The sequence below is a fragment of the Pristiophorus japonicus genome, chromosome 16 (assembly GCF_044704955.1).
Source record: "Pristiophorus japonicus isolate sPriJap1 chromosome 16, sPriJap1.hap1, whole genome shotgun sequence".
NCBI lineage: Eukaryota > Metazoa > Chordata > Chondrichthyes > Pristiophoridae > Pristiophorus > Pristiophorus japonicus.
In genome coordinates, this window is record NC_091992.1 from 14,558,365 (window position 1) to 14,578,117 (window position 19,753).

The 19,753-nt window shown below is 45.0% G+C and overlaps 1 protein-coding gene across 1 annotated transcript in view; it reads left to right on the plus strand.

Annotated features, from left to right (window-relative positions):
* sgsm2 (small G protein signaling modulator 2) overlaps window positions 1-9,526 on the plus strand; it is a 99,676-nt gene extending 90,150 nt beyond the window's left edge. The window contains exons 18-23 of the mRNA XM_070858010.1: window positions 123-247; window positions 365-447; window positions 2,245-2,354; window positions 5,566-5,662; window positions 7,884-8,051; window positions 8,951-9,526. Coding sequence (XP_070714111.1) covers window positions 123-247; window positions 365-447; window positions 2,245-2,354; window positions 5,566-5,662; window positions 7,884-8,051; window positions 8,951-9,039 — 672 coding nt within the window. The 3' untranslated portion in view covers window positions 9,040-9,526. The remainder of the gene's footprint in view (window positions 1-122; window positions 248-364; window positions 448-2,244; window positions 2,355-5,565; window positions 5,663-7,883; window positions 8,052-8,950) is intronic.
* The last annotated feature ends 10,227 nt before the right edge of the window (window positions 9,527-19,753 follow it).

Consider the following 19,753-nt stretch of genomic DNA (forward strand, 5'->3'; position numbering starts at 1 on the left):
GGTGTGCCGAGACAAGATAGCTGAGAATGGTGTATTGGAATTCTATGTTTGAATTGAGTTTGCATTTATCAAGACTCTTGTTATAATTATTGAACGCAATTTGAATATTCCTTATCTCATAGACAGAACTGATGGATGCTGTATCATTAAATTGGCACCGGATTGATAAGGACGTACAACGTTGTGATCGAAATTACTGGTATTTTACCACAATCAACCTCGAAAGACTAAAGACTGTAATGTGCAGGTCTGGATCTGAATCTCTTTCTCCACTATCTGTTGGATACATACCTGATGTGCTCTGGTTGGTTGATCCCATTCAATGTATGCTCATTCTGCTTTTTGCTTTCTTTCTACCTTGCAGTTATGTGTGGGAACACTTGGAAGTGGGTTATGTTCAGGGAATGTGTGACCTCTTGGCGCCACTAATGGTTATTCTGGACAATGGTAAGGAATCCACTTAATAGATAGCAACAGGGCTTGAATAAGAGCCATAAATATTCACCCCAATCTTAAAGCTTCATTGTACGTGACACCGTGATCCAAAGATCTACCTTGAAGTGGTAGATTTTAAGTTCTTGTACATCTCGTTGGGAACAGAATTGAAGGTTTTAAGGATAAATATAGACTGCGATAATGAAACGTCACAAAATATTATGATTTCTCAGCTCTCATAGGGTCATTACAATGTTGGTTGTGATGAAATACCAGTAATTTCTATCACAGCACTACATGTGTGAAGGACAACTAATCTGGAGTTGATAATGAAGTTGTGAGGTGGACAGATATTCTGGAGTTATGTTTGATTACCATAGGGAAACATTTGTACTGAATTTGAGCACATACTTTAGGCTGATGCTCCCAGTGCAGTACTGAGGCAGTGCTGCACTGTCGGAGGTACCATCTTTCAGATGAGATGCCTGCCTTCTCGGGTGGACGTAAAAGATCCCATGGTTCTATTCAAAGAAAAGCAGGGGAGTTCTCCGGGTGCATTGGTCACTGTTTATCCTTAAACCAACATCACTGAAACAAATTATCTGGTCCTGTTTCTCATTGATGTTTGTGGGAGCTTGCTGTGTGCAAATTGGGTACTGCAGTTCCTACATTACAACAGTGACTACACTTCAAAAGTACTTCATTGGCTGTAAATTGCTTTGGGACGTCCTGAGGTTGTGAAAGGGGCTATGTAAATGCAAGTTCGTTCTTTAACCCATGTGGAGGTATCCAAACTGTGAGCCAGGGGTCACGTGACCCCCCCCCCCCCCTGGAAATCCTCGAAGCCCAGGAAACTTAGCCCCAGTTATGCTCCTGTTGGAATTATGTGAGAAGGTATTGGTGGCAAATTTAAAATCTGAACACCAAGCTGTTTTAGTCTCAACAACTTGAAGCAAATGTATGGGAACTGAAATTTAAACCGTGTACACAGCCCCGAGACTCCGTGGTGCACACGCCTATGTGGCCCATGAAGCCAAAGAGCTGGGACAACCATGGCCCCAACAGAATGAGTTGTGACATAGCAGAGTGCCAAAGAAATCCAATAGGGAATTCAGAAGAAACTTCTTTACCCAGAGAGTGGTGAGAATGTGGAACTTGCTGCCACAGGGATTGGTTGAGGCGAATGGTATCGATGCATTTAAGGGGAGTCTGGACAAGTATATGAGGAAGAAGGGGATAGAGGGTTTTGCTGATAAGAGTTAGAGGAAGAAAGACTGGAGTAGGCTTGATGAGCATAAAAGCCGGCGCGGACTGCTTGGACCGAATGGCCTGTTTCTGTGCCGTAAATCCCACATAAAAATTAGAGCTGGAGCGCCGGGCCCTGGAACATCGTGGTGGAGGTGCGGTGAATGAGGGTACGGGGCCCAGAAGAGCCGAGGGCCCAGGGGCAGCACAGACCAGCCCACACTGCGCTATGTGTGCGCATTCGGTACGTGCAGCAGAGCAGGTCTCCAGTCGTCCCGGTTAACCCTTGCCACTGGATAAACACTTAGCTTTGTTAAGCCCGTGTGGTGGCTGATGTGCAACGGTCACCACACGTTAAAAAAATCCACGCACAGGCATCTTCCACCCCCTCAATTGGAGTTCAGGACTGGAATATTGGGTCCTTCATTGAAACATCTGTGAATTCTCGTGGAAGCGAGTCATCTTTGCTCGAGGGGCCGCCTCTGATGATGATGAGGTAGAGTGCTTCACTTTGTATCAGTTTTTTTTAAACAGCGGTGTTTTTATGTCCTGTTTCCTGCTTAGAGCCCCTGGCGTACAGCTGTTTTACTCAACTCATGAAGAGAATGAATCAGAACTTCCCGAATGGAGGTGCCATGGATACTCACTTTGCCAACATGAGATCCTTAATACAGGTAACGGGACATGGGATTAGGGTATCTGAAGGGCCAGATCAGCATAGAGCGTTGAATTTCCATAGAACCTTGCAGAACACAAGCTAATTCCGTTGTCCCCCCACTCTATTAGCTGTTAGAATATTAATTGGCAAATAGATAAACAGATAAACAATGAAAGTTATAAATGATATAAATGGTTTATCCAGTGAGCACCTTAGTCATACAGACCAGGAAAGTCCCAGGTCCGAACTGCTGGTCTGTTTAACTAATGTTCGGGATATCACATTGTCTCAGTAGTGCTGGGTTAGAAAACAAAACTGCAACTCATTTCCATCTAATGACCTCTGCTGGCAGGTAATAGGTATGGACAACAACAACAACTTGTATGTATCTAGCACCTTTAAAGTAGTAAAACATCCCAAGGCGCTTCGCAGGAGCGTTATCAAACAAAATGTGACACTGAGCCACATAAGGAGATATTAGGCCAGATGGTCAAAAGCTTGGTCAAAGAGGTAGGTTTTCAGGAGCGTCTTAAAAGGAGGAGAGAGGGGTGGAGAGGAATGTTCCCACGTGCAGCTGTCTGAAGGTCCTGAGCAGCCGGTGAGCCAGCTTTCAAAAAGGAAAACCGCGCATGCGCGGAATTTTGAAATGGCTCCACAGCCCGTTAAAGGCCAAAAAATTACAGGGAATATTGTTAGAGCGGCGGAGAGGTTTAGGGAGGGAATTCCAGAGCTTAGGGCCTTGGCAGCTGAAGGCACGACCGCCAATGGTGGAGTGATTAAAATCAGGGATGCACAAGAGGCCAGAATTAGAGATCTCAGGGGGTGGGCAGCGGGCAGCTAGTGGAGATTACAGAGATAGGGAGGGGCGAGGCCATGGAGGGATTTGAAAACAAGGATGATGATTTTGAAATCGAGGCGTTGCTTAACCAAGAGTCAATGTAGGTCAGCGAGCACAGGGGGTGATGGGTGAACGGGACTTGGTGCGAGTTAGGACATGTTGGATGAGGACAAGATTGGGCTCAGCTGTCATACCTGCTATGGTTAAATAGCTTACCAATATTCAATATTCGCTAGAAGTACACTGTGGCTGCAGGACGTACAATCTACAGGGAGCACTGCAGCGATTCACCAGGTTTACTTAAACAGTACCTACAATCTACAGGGAGCACTGCAGCGATTCACCAAGTTTACTTAAACAGTACCTACCGTCTCCGAGAAGGACAAGAGCAGCAATGTTGTGGGAAGACCAGCACCTTCCAGGCTTCCTTCCAAGAAGCACACCATCCTCACCATCCTAACAAGGACGGATGTCACTGTTCATTTAGCTGGATCACTCTCCTGGAACTCCCTACGTAACGCTATTGTGGGAGCATCATTGCCACAAGGACTGCAGCGGTTCTAAGGGTAGGCCCGACACCACCACCTCGATGCAACCAGAGATGCTAAAGAGCCAGCTTCGGAGTGCCCTAAAAGAGGCTTCTGTGGAGAAAAAAATTTGCACCAAAAAACACAACAAACATTTCCAATACCTTAAACACCCCACAATAAGCTACATCGCTAAAACAAAACTAAGCAAAAACAATCCTTCACCAGTTCCACTACTCGCTGCCGCCGGGATAGCTTGGTTTCCCAGGCAGTCCCACCATGGCGCACTAGGGGGCGCTATAGGGTCAGCACACAAGAAGTTTCACCGTGTATTCGAAAGCGGCTACGTTGCACTCCGGCTCGATGCTCACGGGTGGTGCTGCTCAGCGTCCCCGCAAAACCGGCAGCTAATTTCCCGGCAAGGTGCTGGGAGCTGGCCGCCTGCCTGCAAACCATCCCCTCCGCCATTACCGCCATTCTGGGGCACGAACAGAGGCATAGGCACAACATAGGAAAAACTCAGCCCAATCTCTCCTTATAGGATAATTCCCCCCCCCCCCCACCATCCCAGGAATCAGTCTGGTGAACCTTTGTTGCACTCCCTCTATGGCAAGTATATCCTTCGTTGGGTAAGGTGACCAAAACTGTACACAAAACTCCAGGTGTGGTCTCACCAGTGCCCTATATAATCGCAGTAAGACATCTTTACTCTTGTACTCAAATTCTCTTGTAATAAAGGCCAAAATACCATTTGCTTTCCTAATTGCTTGCTGTACCTGCATGTTAACTTTCAGTGATTCGTGTACAAGGACACCCAGGTCCCTCTGTACACCAACATTCCCAATCTCTCACTATTTAAAAAATACTCTGCTTTTCTATTTATCCTACCAAGGTGATTTATATTCCATTTGTCATGTTCTTGCCCACTCACTGAGCCTGTCTATATCCCCTTGAAGCCTCTTTGCATCCTCCTCACAACTTACATTCCCACCTAGCTTTGTATCATCAGCAAACTTGGATATATTACATTTGGTCCCCTCATCCAAATCATCGATATAAAGATTGTGAATCGCTGAAGTCCAAGCACAGATCCTTGCGTTACAACCTGCCAACCTTGAAAATTACCTATTTATTCCTACTCTCTGTTTTCTGTCCGTTAACCAATCCTCAATCCAAGATAGTATATTACCCCCAATCCTGTGAACCCTAATTTTGTTTAATAACCTCTAGTGTGGCACCTTATCGAATGCCTGCTGAAAATCCAAACATACCACATCCACTGGTTACCCCATATCTATTCTGCTAGTTACAACCTCAAAAAACTTGAACAAATTTTTCAAACATGATTTCCCTTTCACAAATCCGTGTTGGCTCTGCCCAATCCTATTATTAATTTCTAAGTGCCCTGTTACCACGTCCTTAATAATAGATTCTAGCATTTTCCATACTACTGATGTCAGGCTAACTGGTATGTAGTTCCCCGTTTTCTCTCTCCCTCCTTTCTTAAATAGCGTAACTTTGGTTGCCTGGGAAGTTCTGTACAGGACAATGTGAACATTGCTGAAGCCCAGCACACCCACAGCCAGAAGAGATAGCAGCTGGCACCTGCGGCAATGGGATTTTCACTTCCAACCTTGCTGTGGCCGAGGAGCCCTCTTCAGCTGGTCCTCCAGACCACCGGAGGCAGTAGTGCCACTCCCTTCACATTGGCGAGCTGCTGACATTGATGGCAGTGTTGTAGTGTAAAGCGATAGACTTTTGCCACCTCTTGATTTCTATAGCCAGCACCATTCATTTGTCACATCTGAGACAAAAACTCTTCATCCTCCTGAGCCGTGATATTTTCTTCAATTGTCTTTCAGATTTTGGACTCTGAGCTCTTTGAGCTAATGCACCAGAATGGGGATTACACCCACTTCTACTTCTGCTACCGATGGTTCTTGCTGGATTTCAAAAGAGGTAAGCCCGTGAGTTCCAGTAGATTTCACATACACAAATCACTAAAAGTAGCGATACGGGTTAGCAAGGCCATAAAAGGCAAACCAAGCACTAGGGTTTATTTCTAGAGGTGTAGAATTGAAAAGTAGTGAAGTTATGCTAAACCTGTATCGAACCTTGGTTAGACCAAAAGAATATAGAGAGGCACTGGAGAGGTTACAGAGAAGATTTACAAGGATGATATCAGAAATGCAAGGGTATACTTATCAGGAAAGGATGAACAGGCTGGGTCTCTTTTTCCTCTTGAAAAGAGAAGGCTGAGGGGTGACCTAATAGAGGTCTTAAAAATCATGAAGTGTTTTGATAGAGTAAATACAGAGAGAATGTTTCCACTTGCGGGGAAGAGCAAAACTAGAGGCCATCAATATAAGATAGTCACCAAGAAATCCAATCGGGAATTCAGAAGAAACTTCTTTATCCAGAGAGTGGTGAGAATGTGGAACTTGCTATCACAGGGAGTGGTTGAAGCGAATAGTGTAGTTGTATTTAAGGAGAAGCTAAACAAGCATATGAGGGAGAAGGGAATAGAGGGTTATGCTGATAGATTTAGATGAGGAAAGACAGGAGGAGGCTCGAGTGGAGCATAAACGCCGGCATGGACTGATTGGGCCAAATGGCCTGTCTCTCTGGTGTATATCCAATTTAATTTACAAAGGATGGTTTAGTAATCGCATTGTTGCTCCGACCCTTTATTGCCCTCCTCTTCCACTAGCAGCACTCCATGCCGTGCTCCTCCACCAGCCGGGACATCGAGGCAGTTTAGGCTGCTCACCTCTCGGCTCCATCTTTATTTTAAAAGCTGCTCTCTGGATTTGCGAGATGCCGGTAAGGCCGTATTCATTGGCCGTCCTTAGTTGTCTTGAGAAGGTGATGATGGACCACCTTCTGGAACCTCTCCATTCCTTTGTGATCATGCTCCCACGATGATGTTGGGTAGGGAATTCCAGGAGTTTGACCCAGTGACCATGGAGTTATCCACGTCAAGGTGGTGTATGACTTGGAAGGAAACTTGGAGGGGATGGTGTTGCCATGATGTTGCTCCCTTTTGTTAGTACCACTTTAACAACAGACTAACGAGGCACACTGATCAGACCCCCCCCATGATCTCTTCCATGAGGGTGGTATTGGCTGAGGGATACATATTGGTCAGGACACTGGGAGAACTCCCCTGCTCTCCTTCGAAACAGTGCCTTGGGATCTTTTACGTTCAACTGAGAGAGCATACGGGGCCTCAGTTTAATGTCTCATCTGAAAGACCTCCAACATTGCAGTACTCCACAGAAGTGGCAGCCTAGATAACGTGCTCATGATTACAGCTATCAGGAAATGATGATTGAACAGGTTGGAGCTTTTTTCTTTAGAAACGAAAAGACATAGAGGAGACCTGATAGAGGTCTTTAAAATTATGAATGGGTTGGGCAGCGTAGGTGTGGAGAGAATCTTTCCACTTGTGGATGAATCCAAAACTAGGGGCCATTAATACAAGATAGTTACTGATAAATCCAATGGAGAAATAAGAAGACATTTCTTTACTCAAGAATGGTTAGAATGTGAAACTCCCTACCACAGGAAGTGGTTGAGGTAAAGAGCTTTCAAAGGAAATGTGATGAGTACATGAGAGAAAAGGGAGTGAAAGATAAGTGATGGGAGGAGACTCGTATGGAATATAAACACCAGCACAGAGTAGTTAGGCCAAATGACCTGTTTGGTGCTATATATTCTATGTAGTTCTATGCAGTATCTGGAGTGGGTCTTGAACCCACAACCCTCTGACTCAGAGCTGTAGTCATCGAGATAGCTGATCGTAGCGAAGATGGCTGTGAGGAGGCTCTGGGTTAAGAAGGGGGAAAAAAAATCAGCCAGGGTCCCACTTCAGATTGCAATCCAGTGGCCCTTGCTAGAAAATGCGCACGTGTGAAGAGATTGCGCGAAGGCAAGAGAGGGCTATGCTGCTTGCTGATATGCATTGTCTAGGCTCGTGTATGAAGAATGGCCACTTGGGCAAATAAGAACAGAATTTCCCTCCCAACCTCCCCCCCCCCCCCCCCCCCCCCCCCCCCGCAAAGAGTTCACTGAGTCCATTGCTTGATCTGTCTATGTACATCATTTATGTGTACTTATGTTCAAAATAGCTGCGTCATGAAACACATCACTTAAAATGACTAATTATCTTTTGGCACAGAGCTCTTGTACGAGGATGTTTTTGCAGTGTGGGAGGTTATCTGGGCAGCAAAGTACATCTCTTCAGAGCACTTTGTCCTTTTCATTGCCTTAGCTCTGGTGGAGGTTTACCGCGAGATCATTCGAGATAACAACATGGACTTTACGGACATTATAAAGTTTTTCAATGGTGAGTTCAGCCACTGGCATCCGTCAGAAGTGTATTCAGCTTTCTCCATATGTATGACATTTTTGCTGCATTCATCAGTTTGGGAAAGGGCGTGCCATTCTTCAATGATCAATCAGATATCATCCGTTATTAACATCGAATGGTTCCGGGGATGAGGGATTACAGTTATTGTGGAGAGACTGGAGAATCTGGGGTTGTCCTCCTTAGCGCAGAAAAGGCGAAGAGGAGATTTGATAGAGGTGTTTAAAATCATGAAGGTTTTAGATCGAGTAAATAATGGCTGACGGGTCGATAATCATGGAATGGTTACAGCACAGAAGGAGGTCATTCGGCCCGTCGAGCCCATACCAGCTCTCTACCAGAGCACTTCAACGAGAGCTCAGTTTATGGTTAACTGATGTGTCCATCACGCCGGCTGCTTGACCCGGGAAAGGCCTTCTCGTAGGAGAGTCCGTGCAGTGGAGCGGGGCCGAGGCTGAGCTCTGGGGGGGGATGGTCTCCAGGCGGCTGCCGCTTCTGCCCCTGCTCCGAGCTCCCCACCAGCGCCCCTTCCCCACGAGAAGGCGAGTGGCTTTGGGCCCCTTTCCTTGGGCTCAGCTTGACCTCCCTCACTGCGGGGGCACAGGACCTCGATGGGCCCCTGTGCTCGAACGTGCCGTTTCCCCGGCCCGGGCGCCCCCGGGAGGAGGAGGTGCGGCATCAGGAAGCGGGCGGCTGCTTGGCCCACGCCTCTTGCGATCGGCAAAAGAACCAGAGGCGACATGAGGAAAAACCTTTTGATGCAGGTGATTGGGATTTGGAATGCACTGCCTGATGAGATTCAATAGTAGCTTTCACACAGGGAATTGGATAAATACTTGAAAGGTGACAAAAATGTCAACGTTGAATTTTTACTTCAGAAATGGCGGAGCGTCATGATGCCCAGCAGATCCTGAGGATTGCACGCGAGCTGGTCTACAAGGTGCAGACACTGATAGAGAACAAGTGATGGAACTGAGGGAGCAAGGAAGGCACACCGATACTCCACTTCCTCCTAGCAAACTTCAGTGGGGGACCTGTCCCCACCCTCTCTCTCTCTCTCTCTCTCTCTCCCTGCACCAGTTCTCCTGTTTCCCCACACTTGAAGAACAACGGATCAGGAGATTGAGTGGGTCACATCTTCCACACTTCAAGGGATGTCATGTACTGAACGGAAAATGCAAGGGCATTATGTGGGAGGCCAGGAATTAAATTAGCCAAAAGAGTTGCGCTAATTCCCCCCCCCCCCCCAAACAAGATTCACCAATCGTCAGTCACATTTATGTGATGCTTCAACATAGTTTATAAAAAAAACACATTCCTTCCCCATCTTTGCCCGCTTTTTGTTGTGAATTTTTATTGGTGGTTGTGTGTTTTATTTATTTTTTTTTTAAATCAGTGAGTGCCTAAATATTAAATGTGTGGCAAAAAAAAACTTTCACCATCCACATTATAATCCTGTACCCTCATACTGATAGACGGGTATATCTTAAACACTGAGCTAGAAATAAATGGGGATTTTGGCTCCCAATTTTACATTTGTGAATTCATAGTGTTTTTTAACTTCTCCAGATTGATCGGGGTTGGATGGACTGGTGTATATTTAGAGTACTTTTCAATGCACATCGATCCAATCATACGGACTATTTTAGCATGTTTGCATCAAAACAAGAGTTACTGATATTTTAATTTTATTGAAGAATGTTGCCAATGACTAGATGTTCTATGGTTCTGTATGTTTCTGTAATTCTACTTTCTAGTACCTGTATTGAATACCCCAAATATTGGGAAATAATTTCCACATATCATACAGTATTTGCTATCTCTTTTATTAAAAAAGGGCATTCAGCGGTTTAATACTACTGTATCAGTTAATGGGTGTGTGCAGCTAACCAGGATTCGATCCAGCGAAGCCAGTGTTGGGCTGTGTTGTGGTACTGGTTCCCACCTTGCCTCTTCTCCCACCACCCCCACTCCCTAATTATTTATGCCCCTGTAGCTCTCTCTAGTGGTTTGGATCATCATTGCGAATCTGAGCTATGGACTTCCCCAGCATCAGTGCTGTTACTTTGGGGTCAGTCACTGGGAAGCACAATTCGAGCAAGTGTTGGAGTAGGAGGAATACTTCGATTTTAGTTTGTCTTCTGCTCCTTCTCCCAACAAGCTGAACTGCCTCATCTCTGCGTGAACCTCCTTCCAGTGGCCCAACCAATTGAAGAGGCAGGAGGTCCTGAGAGACTCAAACTTAATGTGTTTCTGATTATCATCAATCAAAACCGCTGGGTCATATACAAAATACCAGAGTGCAAGGATAGATGGATCCTGAATGAACTTGTATACAGATGTGTGTTGTGTATTTTTATTTCTGTTCCCGTTTGTTTTTTCCCTTGCCAATTTTTCTCCCTTTCCCCTCATTCCTGAAGACATTGACTCCCTGCTGAGGTACGGGTCCAAAGATGCTGGACACTTTGTTGAGTACCTCACCTGTGTCCGATATTCATACCTGAGCCCCAAAAGGTCACCGGGTTATTCAACTATGGGGTGGGTGAGCACCATCACAGCCAAGCCCAATCTTGTTTTTGCTAGATAGTGATCGGGAATGGCCAATTCCACCCCCCCCCCTCCCTTTTCTAAGGTGTTGAGGCCAATTGTTGCACCCCTACCCCGGCCAAGATAAGCTCATTAGAATGGGGCTTTTCTGATCTGTATAGCCGAGCCACTCACTGAGGTAGAGGCTGTATCCACTGCTTAATAAGGCTGAGCAGCTGTTTGCATTGGTAGTCTCTCTGCACGCGCAATTTGGAATCTCTTGTACTGAATGTGAAGAAGAAAGCTTTATGCCATTTACCCCTCCCTAACTTACAACGGCAAACTGAGGGACTCGTACAGCCAAGTGTCCAGATCTCAATCTTGAGGGCTAGTTTAGCAAGCAGCCAAATCGAACTGTCACCAACTACCATCTGGTGTGCAGGTGTGGCCATCGTAAAACAATAAGCTGAAGTGCAAGTAGAAACTTGGGTGATTTTCCTTTGCTAAGTGAACATTTTGCCAAGTGGGATTTGTGGCCATATGGGTATATTGAGCACCAGCTCAAATGAGGCTGCACAATATAACCACAGCATTGGTGCAAAGCTTCAGTATGAGGCCATCTAGAGAGCAATTGGGCATTGAGCACTGTTTTACGTCTCTCCTCCAATTTCTTTGTTTTTCTTCTCTTACCGCTCATGCTAGACACACTTTATTTTGAATGTGCAGAAAATCACGGGGAGCAATGTCCACTCCTATGGGTTCTGCGCCAATAGTGACACTCAGAAACTGTCCCTCTCTAATCTAAACATTTAAAAAAAAATAAATGCAAGTGTGCAGAATGCAAAGGAGTTTCTCTGCATGTTGAGCGTTCTGCATAATGTTATTTTTTTCTATGTTTAGTGTTCCTGATCGCATTGAAGGGAAGAGAAACTCAGGTGGCATATAGATAACCTATTTCAGTAAGTTACAGTTCCCCTTAACCCAAGTGTTAGGCCTCATCCTACCTATTAGGCCTTTTGGTGTCACTGCCAATATGTGTCATGTACTCCATTTTTATCAAACAGAAATTCTTTTATTTTACAATCACCCACGCCATAGCCAGTGATGAGTTTGAGGTTAGATCCTTGCCAGGGCGGGTGGAATGGAAGCAACGTGACCACTGAAAGTATTTGACAGGAAGTTTGAGAGTCTTCCCAGAGACAATGAAGTAAGTGTATTTTTTGCCAAGGAGTTTCTATGTGATGAATACATATAGCTACATTCCATTTACTTCCCCCTCTCAAATAATAATGTATTTTAGCAAAACTAAATGTCAAATATAAACTTTTTACTGCAGTCATTTAGGCATAGGGTGTATTTTCAGCTTGAGTTTAGCCTCTGACCCACATTGTCTAAAATCTACCTCAATATTCAATGAGATGTGCATTCCTCACTGTAAATAAAGCACTTATTTCAGGCAGTCAGCATTCACACACTTATTTTGCTTAAATATTCCCTTTCTTGGCCAATCTTGGCTGCATTTGAAATCAGAAACACTATCTCCAACACGCTCTTATCTTAATTACATTTTTATATGATTTCAAGTGTGGAATTTTTTTTCCCTCGTGGTTTCCTACTCTTCCTAAAGAAGCTCATCGCGCTCCCACTGTAACTTCGGCAGTAAATCAACCTCAGAAAAAGGCCGTAAATGGCCCTTTTGCCAGGTTTTCTGACAATATTCAGCTGAAGTTAAGTCATTTGATTAATTAAAACAACAGTACACCCCATTGTCTTGTACACTATAGTACATTGGAGGACAGCTCACAGCAGCTCATTTGCATCCCGTGAGTGGGAACAGTTATTAAAAAGAACATTTGTTGGGGGGGGGGGGGAGATCAGGATAATTCCCCACTACAAAGTTCACTTAAAGGCAGGAACTGGATAAAGGGACTGATTACTCTTACTAAAGAGAGAGTTCTGCTGTATATTTTTGGGATGAGGAGAGAGTGGCAAAGTTGACTTTTTGTTCAACTTTTACTGTGTGGGGGAGGGTGGCAGGCGAAGGTTCCAATTAATCCTTGGACATGGAAACCAAGGCAGCATAACCGAAAATAAAACGCACTGCGATCTTTGAAAAGTGCTTTCAATACATTTTCATCCCACTGGTGCTGAGTGTTTTATTGAGAAACCGAGGTGAAAGGGGTCAAGTACTAAGATTACAAAGCATATGGGAGAAGACGAGGTACGATGAATGCTGGGTTTTAAGAGCCCGTACGTTATAGGAGGAGGCCGGGAGTTTTAAGGCCTGTGAAAGATTGTTAGGCTAGGAGGCAGTGCGCTGATAAATACATATTCCTAGGTTCTTCCCCTGTATTTTCATGCTTTACAATCTAAGCGACACAGAAAGAAATGTTAAAAATGACACAATGTCTCAAATGGTTTCCCTATAGCTTTGGATAATTGTAATCGTTTCCCACATTACAACAGTGACTACACTGTAAAGCATTTTGAGATGTCCGGTGGTCGTGAAAGGCGCTATATAAATCCAAGTCTTTTAATATCTGAAAGCTGGTGATATTTGACAATATGGACAGATCTTTGAAAAGCAGATTTACATTTGGATGTTAACTATACTAACCATAGCTTAAAATAATAAATTGTGGAAAAATTGGGAAATATTTTCTCTCAAAATACACTACAAAGTAAGGTTTAAAAAAAAGTATTTAAATGAATAATGGGGGAGTGCCTGGTTTCTACATAATCAATGATCTGTAAATGAAATTATAGGATTTTGGAAGTTAGTTTTTTTTAGCGGGTCACTTAGCGTAACAACTTGGATTTATCCAACGCCTGTCATCAGGAAGGAAAGTCCCCAAGGCACTTCATTGGAGAAGAAAACACACGTGTTCTCTTGCTTACCATTGAGAAATTTCCCTCCAAACTTTCATTATTTAGGAAATATATAAATGCTTGGCTACTCTGTTGAGGAAATGATTGTTATATAAATTAGACTTTGTGTAATATTCTGCTGTAAGTATTGTACATATTTAACTTGTTAATCTGCCCTATTTATTGCATTCTGCTTGTGTTCTGCGGCAAAGCGCTGACTTTATTCCAGATTTATGAAATGCTTCTTTCAATTTGTGGTCGTCAACTAGTCTGGGTTAAATCCTCCAACCTTTCCATTTCAATTTGACGAGCATACTCTGATGCATGTTTCCGCAGTATTGTGTGTGACTACAAAGAGAGAGCAGAGCCAAAGAGTTCCGTTTATTACATTCCACGTGGAGAAACTTTCCACGTTCTGCATTTGGGGAGGGCTAACAAGACAAGGGAATAGACATATTAAATGGTACGACACTGAAAAGAGTAGAGAAACAAAGGGACCTTGGAGTGCATGTCCACAGATCTTTGAAGGTAGCAGGCCAGGTAGATAAGGTGGTTAAGAAGGCACACGGAATGCTTGCCTTTTTATTTGTCGAGGCATAGAATACAAGAGCAAGGAGGTTATGCTTGAACTGTGTAAAACACTGGGCTGCAGCTGGAGTACTGCATGCAGTTCTGGTCACCACATTACAAGAAAGATGTGATTGCACTGGAAAGGGTGCAGAGGAGATTTACAAGAATGTTGCCTGGACTGGAGATTTTTGGCTATGAGGAAAGATTGGAGTTGCTGGGTCTGTTTTCTTTGGAGTAGACTGAGGTGTATAAAATTATGAGGAGCCTGGATAGAGTGGATAGGAAGGACCTTGGCAGCGGGGTCAACAACCAGGGTGCATAGATTTAAAGTAATTGGGAGATGGTTCTTCACCCAGAGGGTGGTGAGGGTCTGGAACTCACTGCCTGAAAGGGTGGTAGAGGCAGAAACCCTCATCGCATTTAAAAAATACTTGAATGTGTACTCTCCTGCTCTGAGTTCTTGTGTTATATTTGGAACGGAGGAAAATACAGGACCATGGAGAGAGTTGGGATTGGTTTTTGATTGTTCTAGCAAAGAACTGTGTAAACCACAGTGGGCCGAATGGCTGCCTTCTGTACTTTAAACCTCAAGGGTGCTCACAATACCAGCAGTTGAGCGAATAATTGCCTGGTTGCGGAGTAGGAGGTGGTTTGGTGTGATTGTTATGTTTACGCCTTGGAGGTTGCATGTGGCAGCCTGGGCTGGGAGCAGTGGAAAGATGGAAGTTTTCGTACAACTACTGCCAATGTCATTCTGGAGTCGGTCAGTAAGAGATGCTCACATGGGTGGCCCCAGCCAGTGTAACTGGTAGTGGGTGCCTTTAATTGCAAGCAAAGAGCCTGATGGCTCCTGTGGTGGGAAACTCAATGCACAGGAAAAACCATCCACTTTGTAAAAAAGAGATACACTCGCACTAACCACCATGTGCGTAGCTTACAAAAGGAGCGATCAGCCATTCAACCTGACTGTCTCGTGCCACAGTTAATCGCACAGATTAAACACACCAGTTAATTCCACTTGCTAATCATATTCTGGTACTTGCTCTTTTCGTTAGCCCTGACCAGTGTGACCTACTAAGCTGTTCACCCCATATGCTGGTCCAGCATATGCTGGTCCAGCATATGCTTTACCACTGAAACCAACGGCTGTAAACTTAACATAAGAAATAGGAGCAGGAGTAGGCCAGACGGGCCCTCGAGCCTGCTCCGCCATTCAATAAGATCATCGCTGATCTGATCTTGGTCTCAACTCCACTTTCCTGCCCGCTCCCCATAACCCTTGACTCCCCTCTAGTTCAAAATCTGTCTATCTCAATATATTCAATGACCCAGCCTCAACAGCTCTCTGGGGGTAGAGAATTCCAAAGACTCACGACCCTCGGAGAAGAAATTCCTCCTCATCTCTGTCTTAAATGAGCGACCCCTTATTCTGAAACTATGCCCTCTAGCTCTAGATTCCCTCACGAGGGGAAACATCCTCTCTTTTTCAAAATTGAACCTCAAAAAATGAGCTTGCACTACAGGTGATCTCTGTTAGAGGAATGAACTTGTATGAGAATTATTTCACACTTATTTTTAATTTTCCCCCCTTGATTCCACCTCCATCACTCGTTTCCTCGTGGCCCCTAGTTTTGGATTCTCCCCCGATTATCAGCCTCCTGCAGTGGGACAATGGCTGGGTGACCTCCCAGGCCTCTGCCCCCCTTGCCTTTGTCCCAGGTGCGAGGAGCCACAAATCAAACAGTCCAAGGTTGAGTCTCCCTCATAACTTAACTTCCTCTCCTATGGGAAAGCATTTTAGATTGGGAACTTGGGCATGTGCAAAAATAAACATAACTTGCATTTATACAAGTGCTTTTAACGTAGTAAAATATCCCAAGGCACATCACAGTAATGTTGGCAACTTAAGGAGACATTAGGCTAGGTGACCAAAAGCTCGGTCAAAGAGGTAGGTTTTAAGCAGCGTCTTAAGAGGAGGAGAGAGGCGCGGAGAGGTTTAGGGAGGGAATTCCAGAGCTTAGGGCCTAGCCAGCTGAAAGCACGGCTGCCAATGGTGGAGCAATTAAAATCGGTGATGTGTAAGAGGCCAGATTTGGAGGAACGCAGAGATCTCGCAGGAGGTTACAGAGATAGGGAGGGGTGAGGCTATGGAGGGATTTGAAAACAAGGATGAGAATTTTGAAATCAAGGTGTTGCCGGACCAGGAGCCAATGTAGGTCAGCGAGCACAGGGGTTTAATGGGTGAGCGGGACTTGTGCGAGTTAGGATACGGGGACCAGAGCAGGATTGAACTTGTGCCCATTCATCCTACCCCACTTGCCCTGAAGTACAGCATAGTCTGTTAGTATTGTATGTGTGATATAAACCAGTAACTTGGTATGGGTGCAACTTTGCCTGTTTTCTCTGAGCTGAATAGGGGTATCACTGCAGTAAGTGAGTGCATACAGTGTGTGTTTAAAACAATACAAAGGATCATGACTGGAATGGAATCATGAGTCGTATTGCTCCTTCACAATCATAAATAGAGTTTAGTCACTTGTGTCCCTCACTATTGTGTATAAAGCATTCACCACTGATCCTCTCACAATTAGCCCCATCACGCACAGGCTGAAGAATGGAAACATTAATCATCCAAGATTCCCAATAACCCCTGTTGGAGTGTGCACGTGGCTTGGCCATGATGGCATCCAAGGTCAAAGGGCCAGCTGCTACTCATGGCCAAAGTAGTAGAGCGGTTTGCCCTTGCTGGGAATGGTAACCCCAGCGTGAGTCAGCATGAGGGGGAAACAATTTGGGCGGAGAGGGGTGGGGACAAGACTACTGAATTTGTGATCCATCCCAGCTAGCCCCCTCCAGGCGATACTGAACATTCAGCAAGGGGGGAAATCTAATCATAAAGCAGATTATTCTAACAGGCCTAAAGTGTCTGACACAGTTCACTCCAGGACTGTACATGATCTGACACAGACAGCTAACTCCAGGACTAGCTGTGCTACAGAAAAGCTGCAGTGATTTTGTCTGATTACTAGTCCATTCATATTATAAAAGCGATGTGTGTGTTTTACAGATCCCTCAGCTGGACACACAATCAAACTGGGTACTACTAAGGACACTTTTTTAATTACATTTTCGGCAAAATCCTCAAAACAAGTGTGGAACTGGATTAGAATTTTTTTTATTACCAGCATTTTTTTTCCCCTTTAGACTATATCATGACCACCCCACTATTGATAGCAGCTTAACCATATTGCTTAGTATTCAATTGAAAATAGAAAATATTTTGCACTGCCGGAGTGGGGTGAGGAGGGGGGAGGGGGGGGAACATGAGGAAAGAGAAGGAGAAAGAACAAAAATGACTTTAGTGGTTATACTTTGCAGCACCAATCAATCATTTTCCAAAGAGTGTTATTTGCCCCAAATTTCTACCTGAAATAGATTCTAAGTTTGTTCAATAAAGCTGGGAATGACATTGTATAATATTGCCATACAAACCCTACAATAGTATGACCGACCTTACTTAACAAAAGCAAAATACTGTGGATGCTGGAAATCTGAAATAAAAACAGAAAATGCTGGAAGTACTCAGGCGGTCAGGCAGTGTCTGTGGAGAGAGAAACAGAGTTAACGTTTCAGGTCGGTGACTCTTTGTCAGAACTACGAAATTACTTTGACTGCTATTTTGATGGAGGCATTAGACAGACATTAAAAAGATGGGTTTGTGCGCCGATGTACGCACGGTGCAATTTCTGAGTGGTTATTTCTCCAAACTTGACCAGAACGTGAATGACACAAATGAATCTGAAGCTTGCACTGCCTTTGGAATGTGGTTGGGATGATAAACTCTCGACACACTGAATCGATGTGTGCAACTCTCGTTTACTTGATACCTGTGACGTTGTACATGTGAGACTGCACCTTAAACCTCGTGTGATGCATTTATTTATTTATTTTGGGATTTTCTTTTTCTCTCTCTGTTTAAAGGATGTACCTTGAATGTAATGTATCAATAAAATATTGTCTCTGCATTATTTCGTTGTCTTATGGTCAGATCCGACTGTGCCAAAGAAAATCTGAATCAAGAACATGTTGGCCCGGAGTTTGTGGCCAGCAGCGAAGCAGAGGCATTCACCGCTGGCCTTAAGCATGTTTCACACAAGGTTCTCGCGATTCCCATGTCGAGAACTTCAGGTTTTCACGACCTTGAGTTCAATTCAATGGGACTTAGTGGGGATTCCCTTGTGCGAACTGCTGGGACGTCCACAGGCAGCCAATCAAAAGGCAGAATTCTCAGACACCGAACAAGGAAGGTTAGAGAGAGCAAAAGGAAGATTGGGGTTCTTGCATGGGGAAAAGGCAAAAATAAAATAAAGATGGACAAACTTTTTTTTTGGAAAAAAATTTTTGCTTTTTTTAAAAAAAAGTCTTTTTATTTCACACTGCACAAAATTAAAATTAAGACCCCAGTTACACCTAAACCCATTGGGTCTAACTTTTAGTGGGGAATTTAAGAGCGTAATTACTGCGGAAGAGCTGAAGTTTCCGTCAGTTTCCCTGATTACACAGATTGCCGGCTCTGTGGGGTCACTTCGGGATTTCCGGTTGTGCCCAAGTTGCGGTCAGTTTCAAAGGCGGTGCGACATCGAACGCTGACAATGCGCCGTCATCCGGACCACAAATTCAGGACAGTTATATCATTATCCAGCAGCATTTCGTAGCCAATGAATGACTTTTGAATTGCAGTCACTACTGACTGTTATGTAAGCTAATGTGGCAGCCAATTTGTACGCAGCAAGGTCCCATAAAAAGCAATGCGAAGATGATTTCTTTTTAAATGGAGGATTATCCTTTATTTCATTTGCTGTTGGTTGAACAGGGAATGTAAACCAGGATTTTACTGATGGCTCCTATCCCAATAGTGATGGGCCCTTTTATAACCACCTAACTTCGACCGCGGAACCTCAGTTTGTCATCTCCCCCAACAGTGTACCACTTTCCCTGCAGCAGGGGAGACATTGGCCTCCTTTGCGCTTCCCATTAGTGCTTGGGGGGGGGGGGGGGGGGGGCAATAATGGGACACTTACGATAGCGCGAAAGTATCGCCGGGAACTACCCAATGCCAGGAGACACCAACTTCGGGTTTAGCGCACCAGCAGGGAAGTGGAGCACTAAGCGGAGCAAGAGGGACGGTAGCGGCCGAGCACTGCACAATGTCCCGTGCAGCACTTCCAGGATCAAAGGCTCCTTCCCTCCTTTAACGGGAAGGGCCATTGCTGTGGGCGCTGAAAGAAAATGGATCGACTGCTCAGCGACAGCACCTACGATCGGCGACGATCAGCCCCGAGCACTCTGACTGACAGAGCACGGGACTGATCAATCGTGGCAGTACAAAATTTAAGAAATTGCACATCGGGTTGATAATGTTTTCGCCCTACCTCACATGCAATCCCTTTAACTAGCGCTTGCCAAGTGGCCGGCCGACTGACTTCACAACGCTTTCTGCAGCTGCCGGTGTCGACGCCCGGCGATGCTGCAGGGGGCGGAAGCAAAGTTAGCGTGCGGGGCGGCGCGCACCAGATGACGTCGCGACCTCTGGGACGCAGGAGATCGTGGCGTTCGGGGTTACCGTCACCGCTAACCTGCGAGGGAAGTTCGCAGGCGTCGGTGTTCTCGCCGCGCCCGGTCGCAGAGCCGGTAGTGTCCCGTTAGCGCCACCCCGG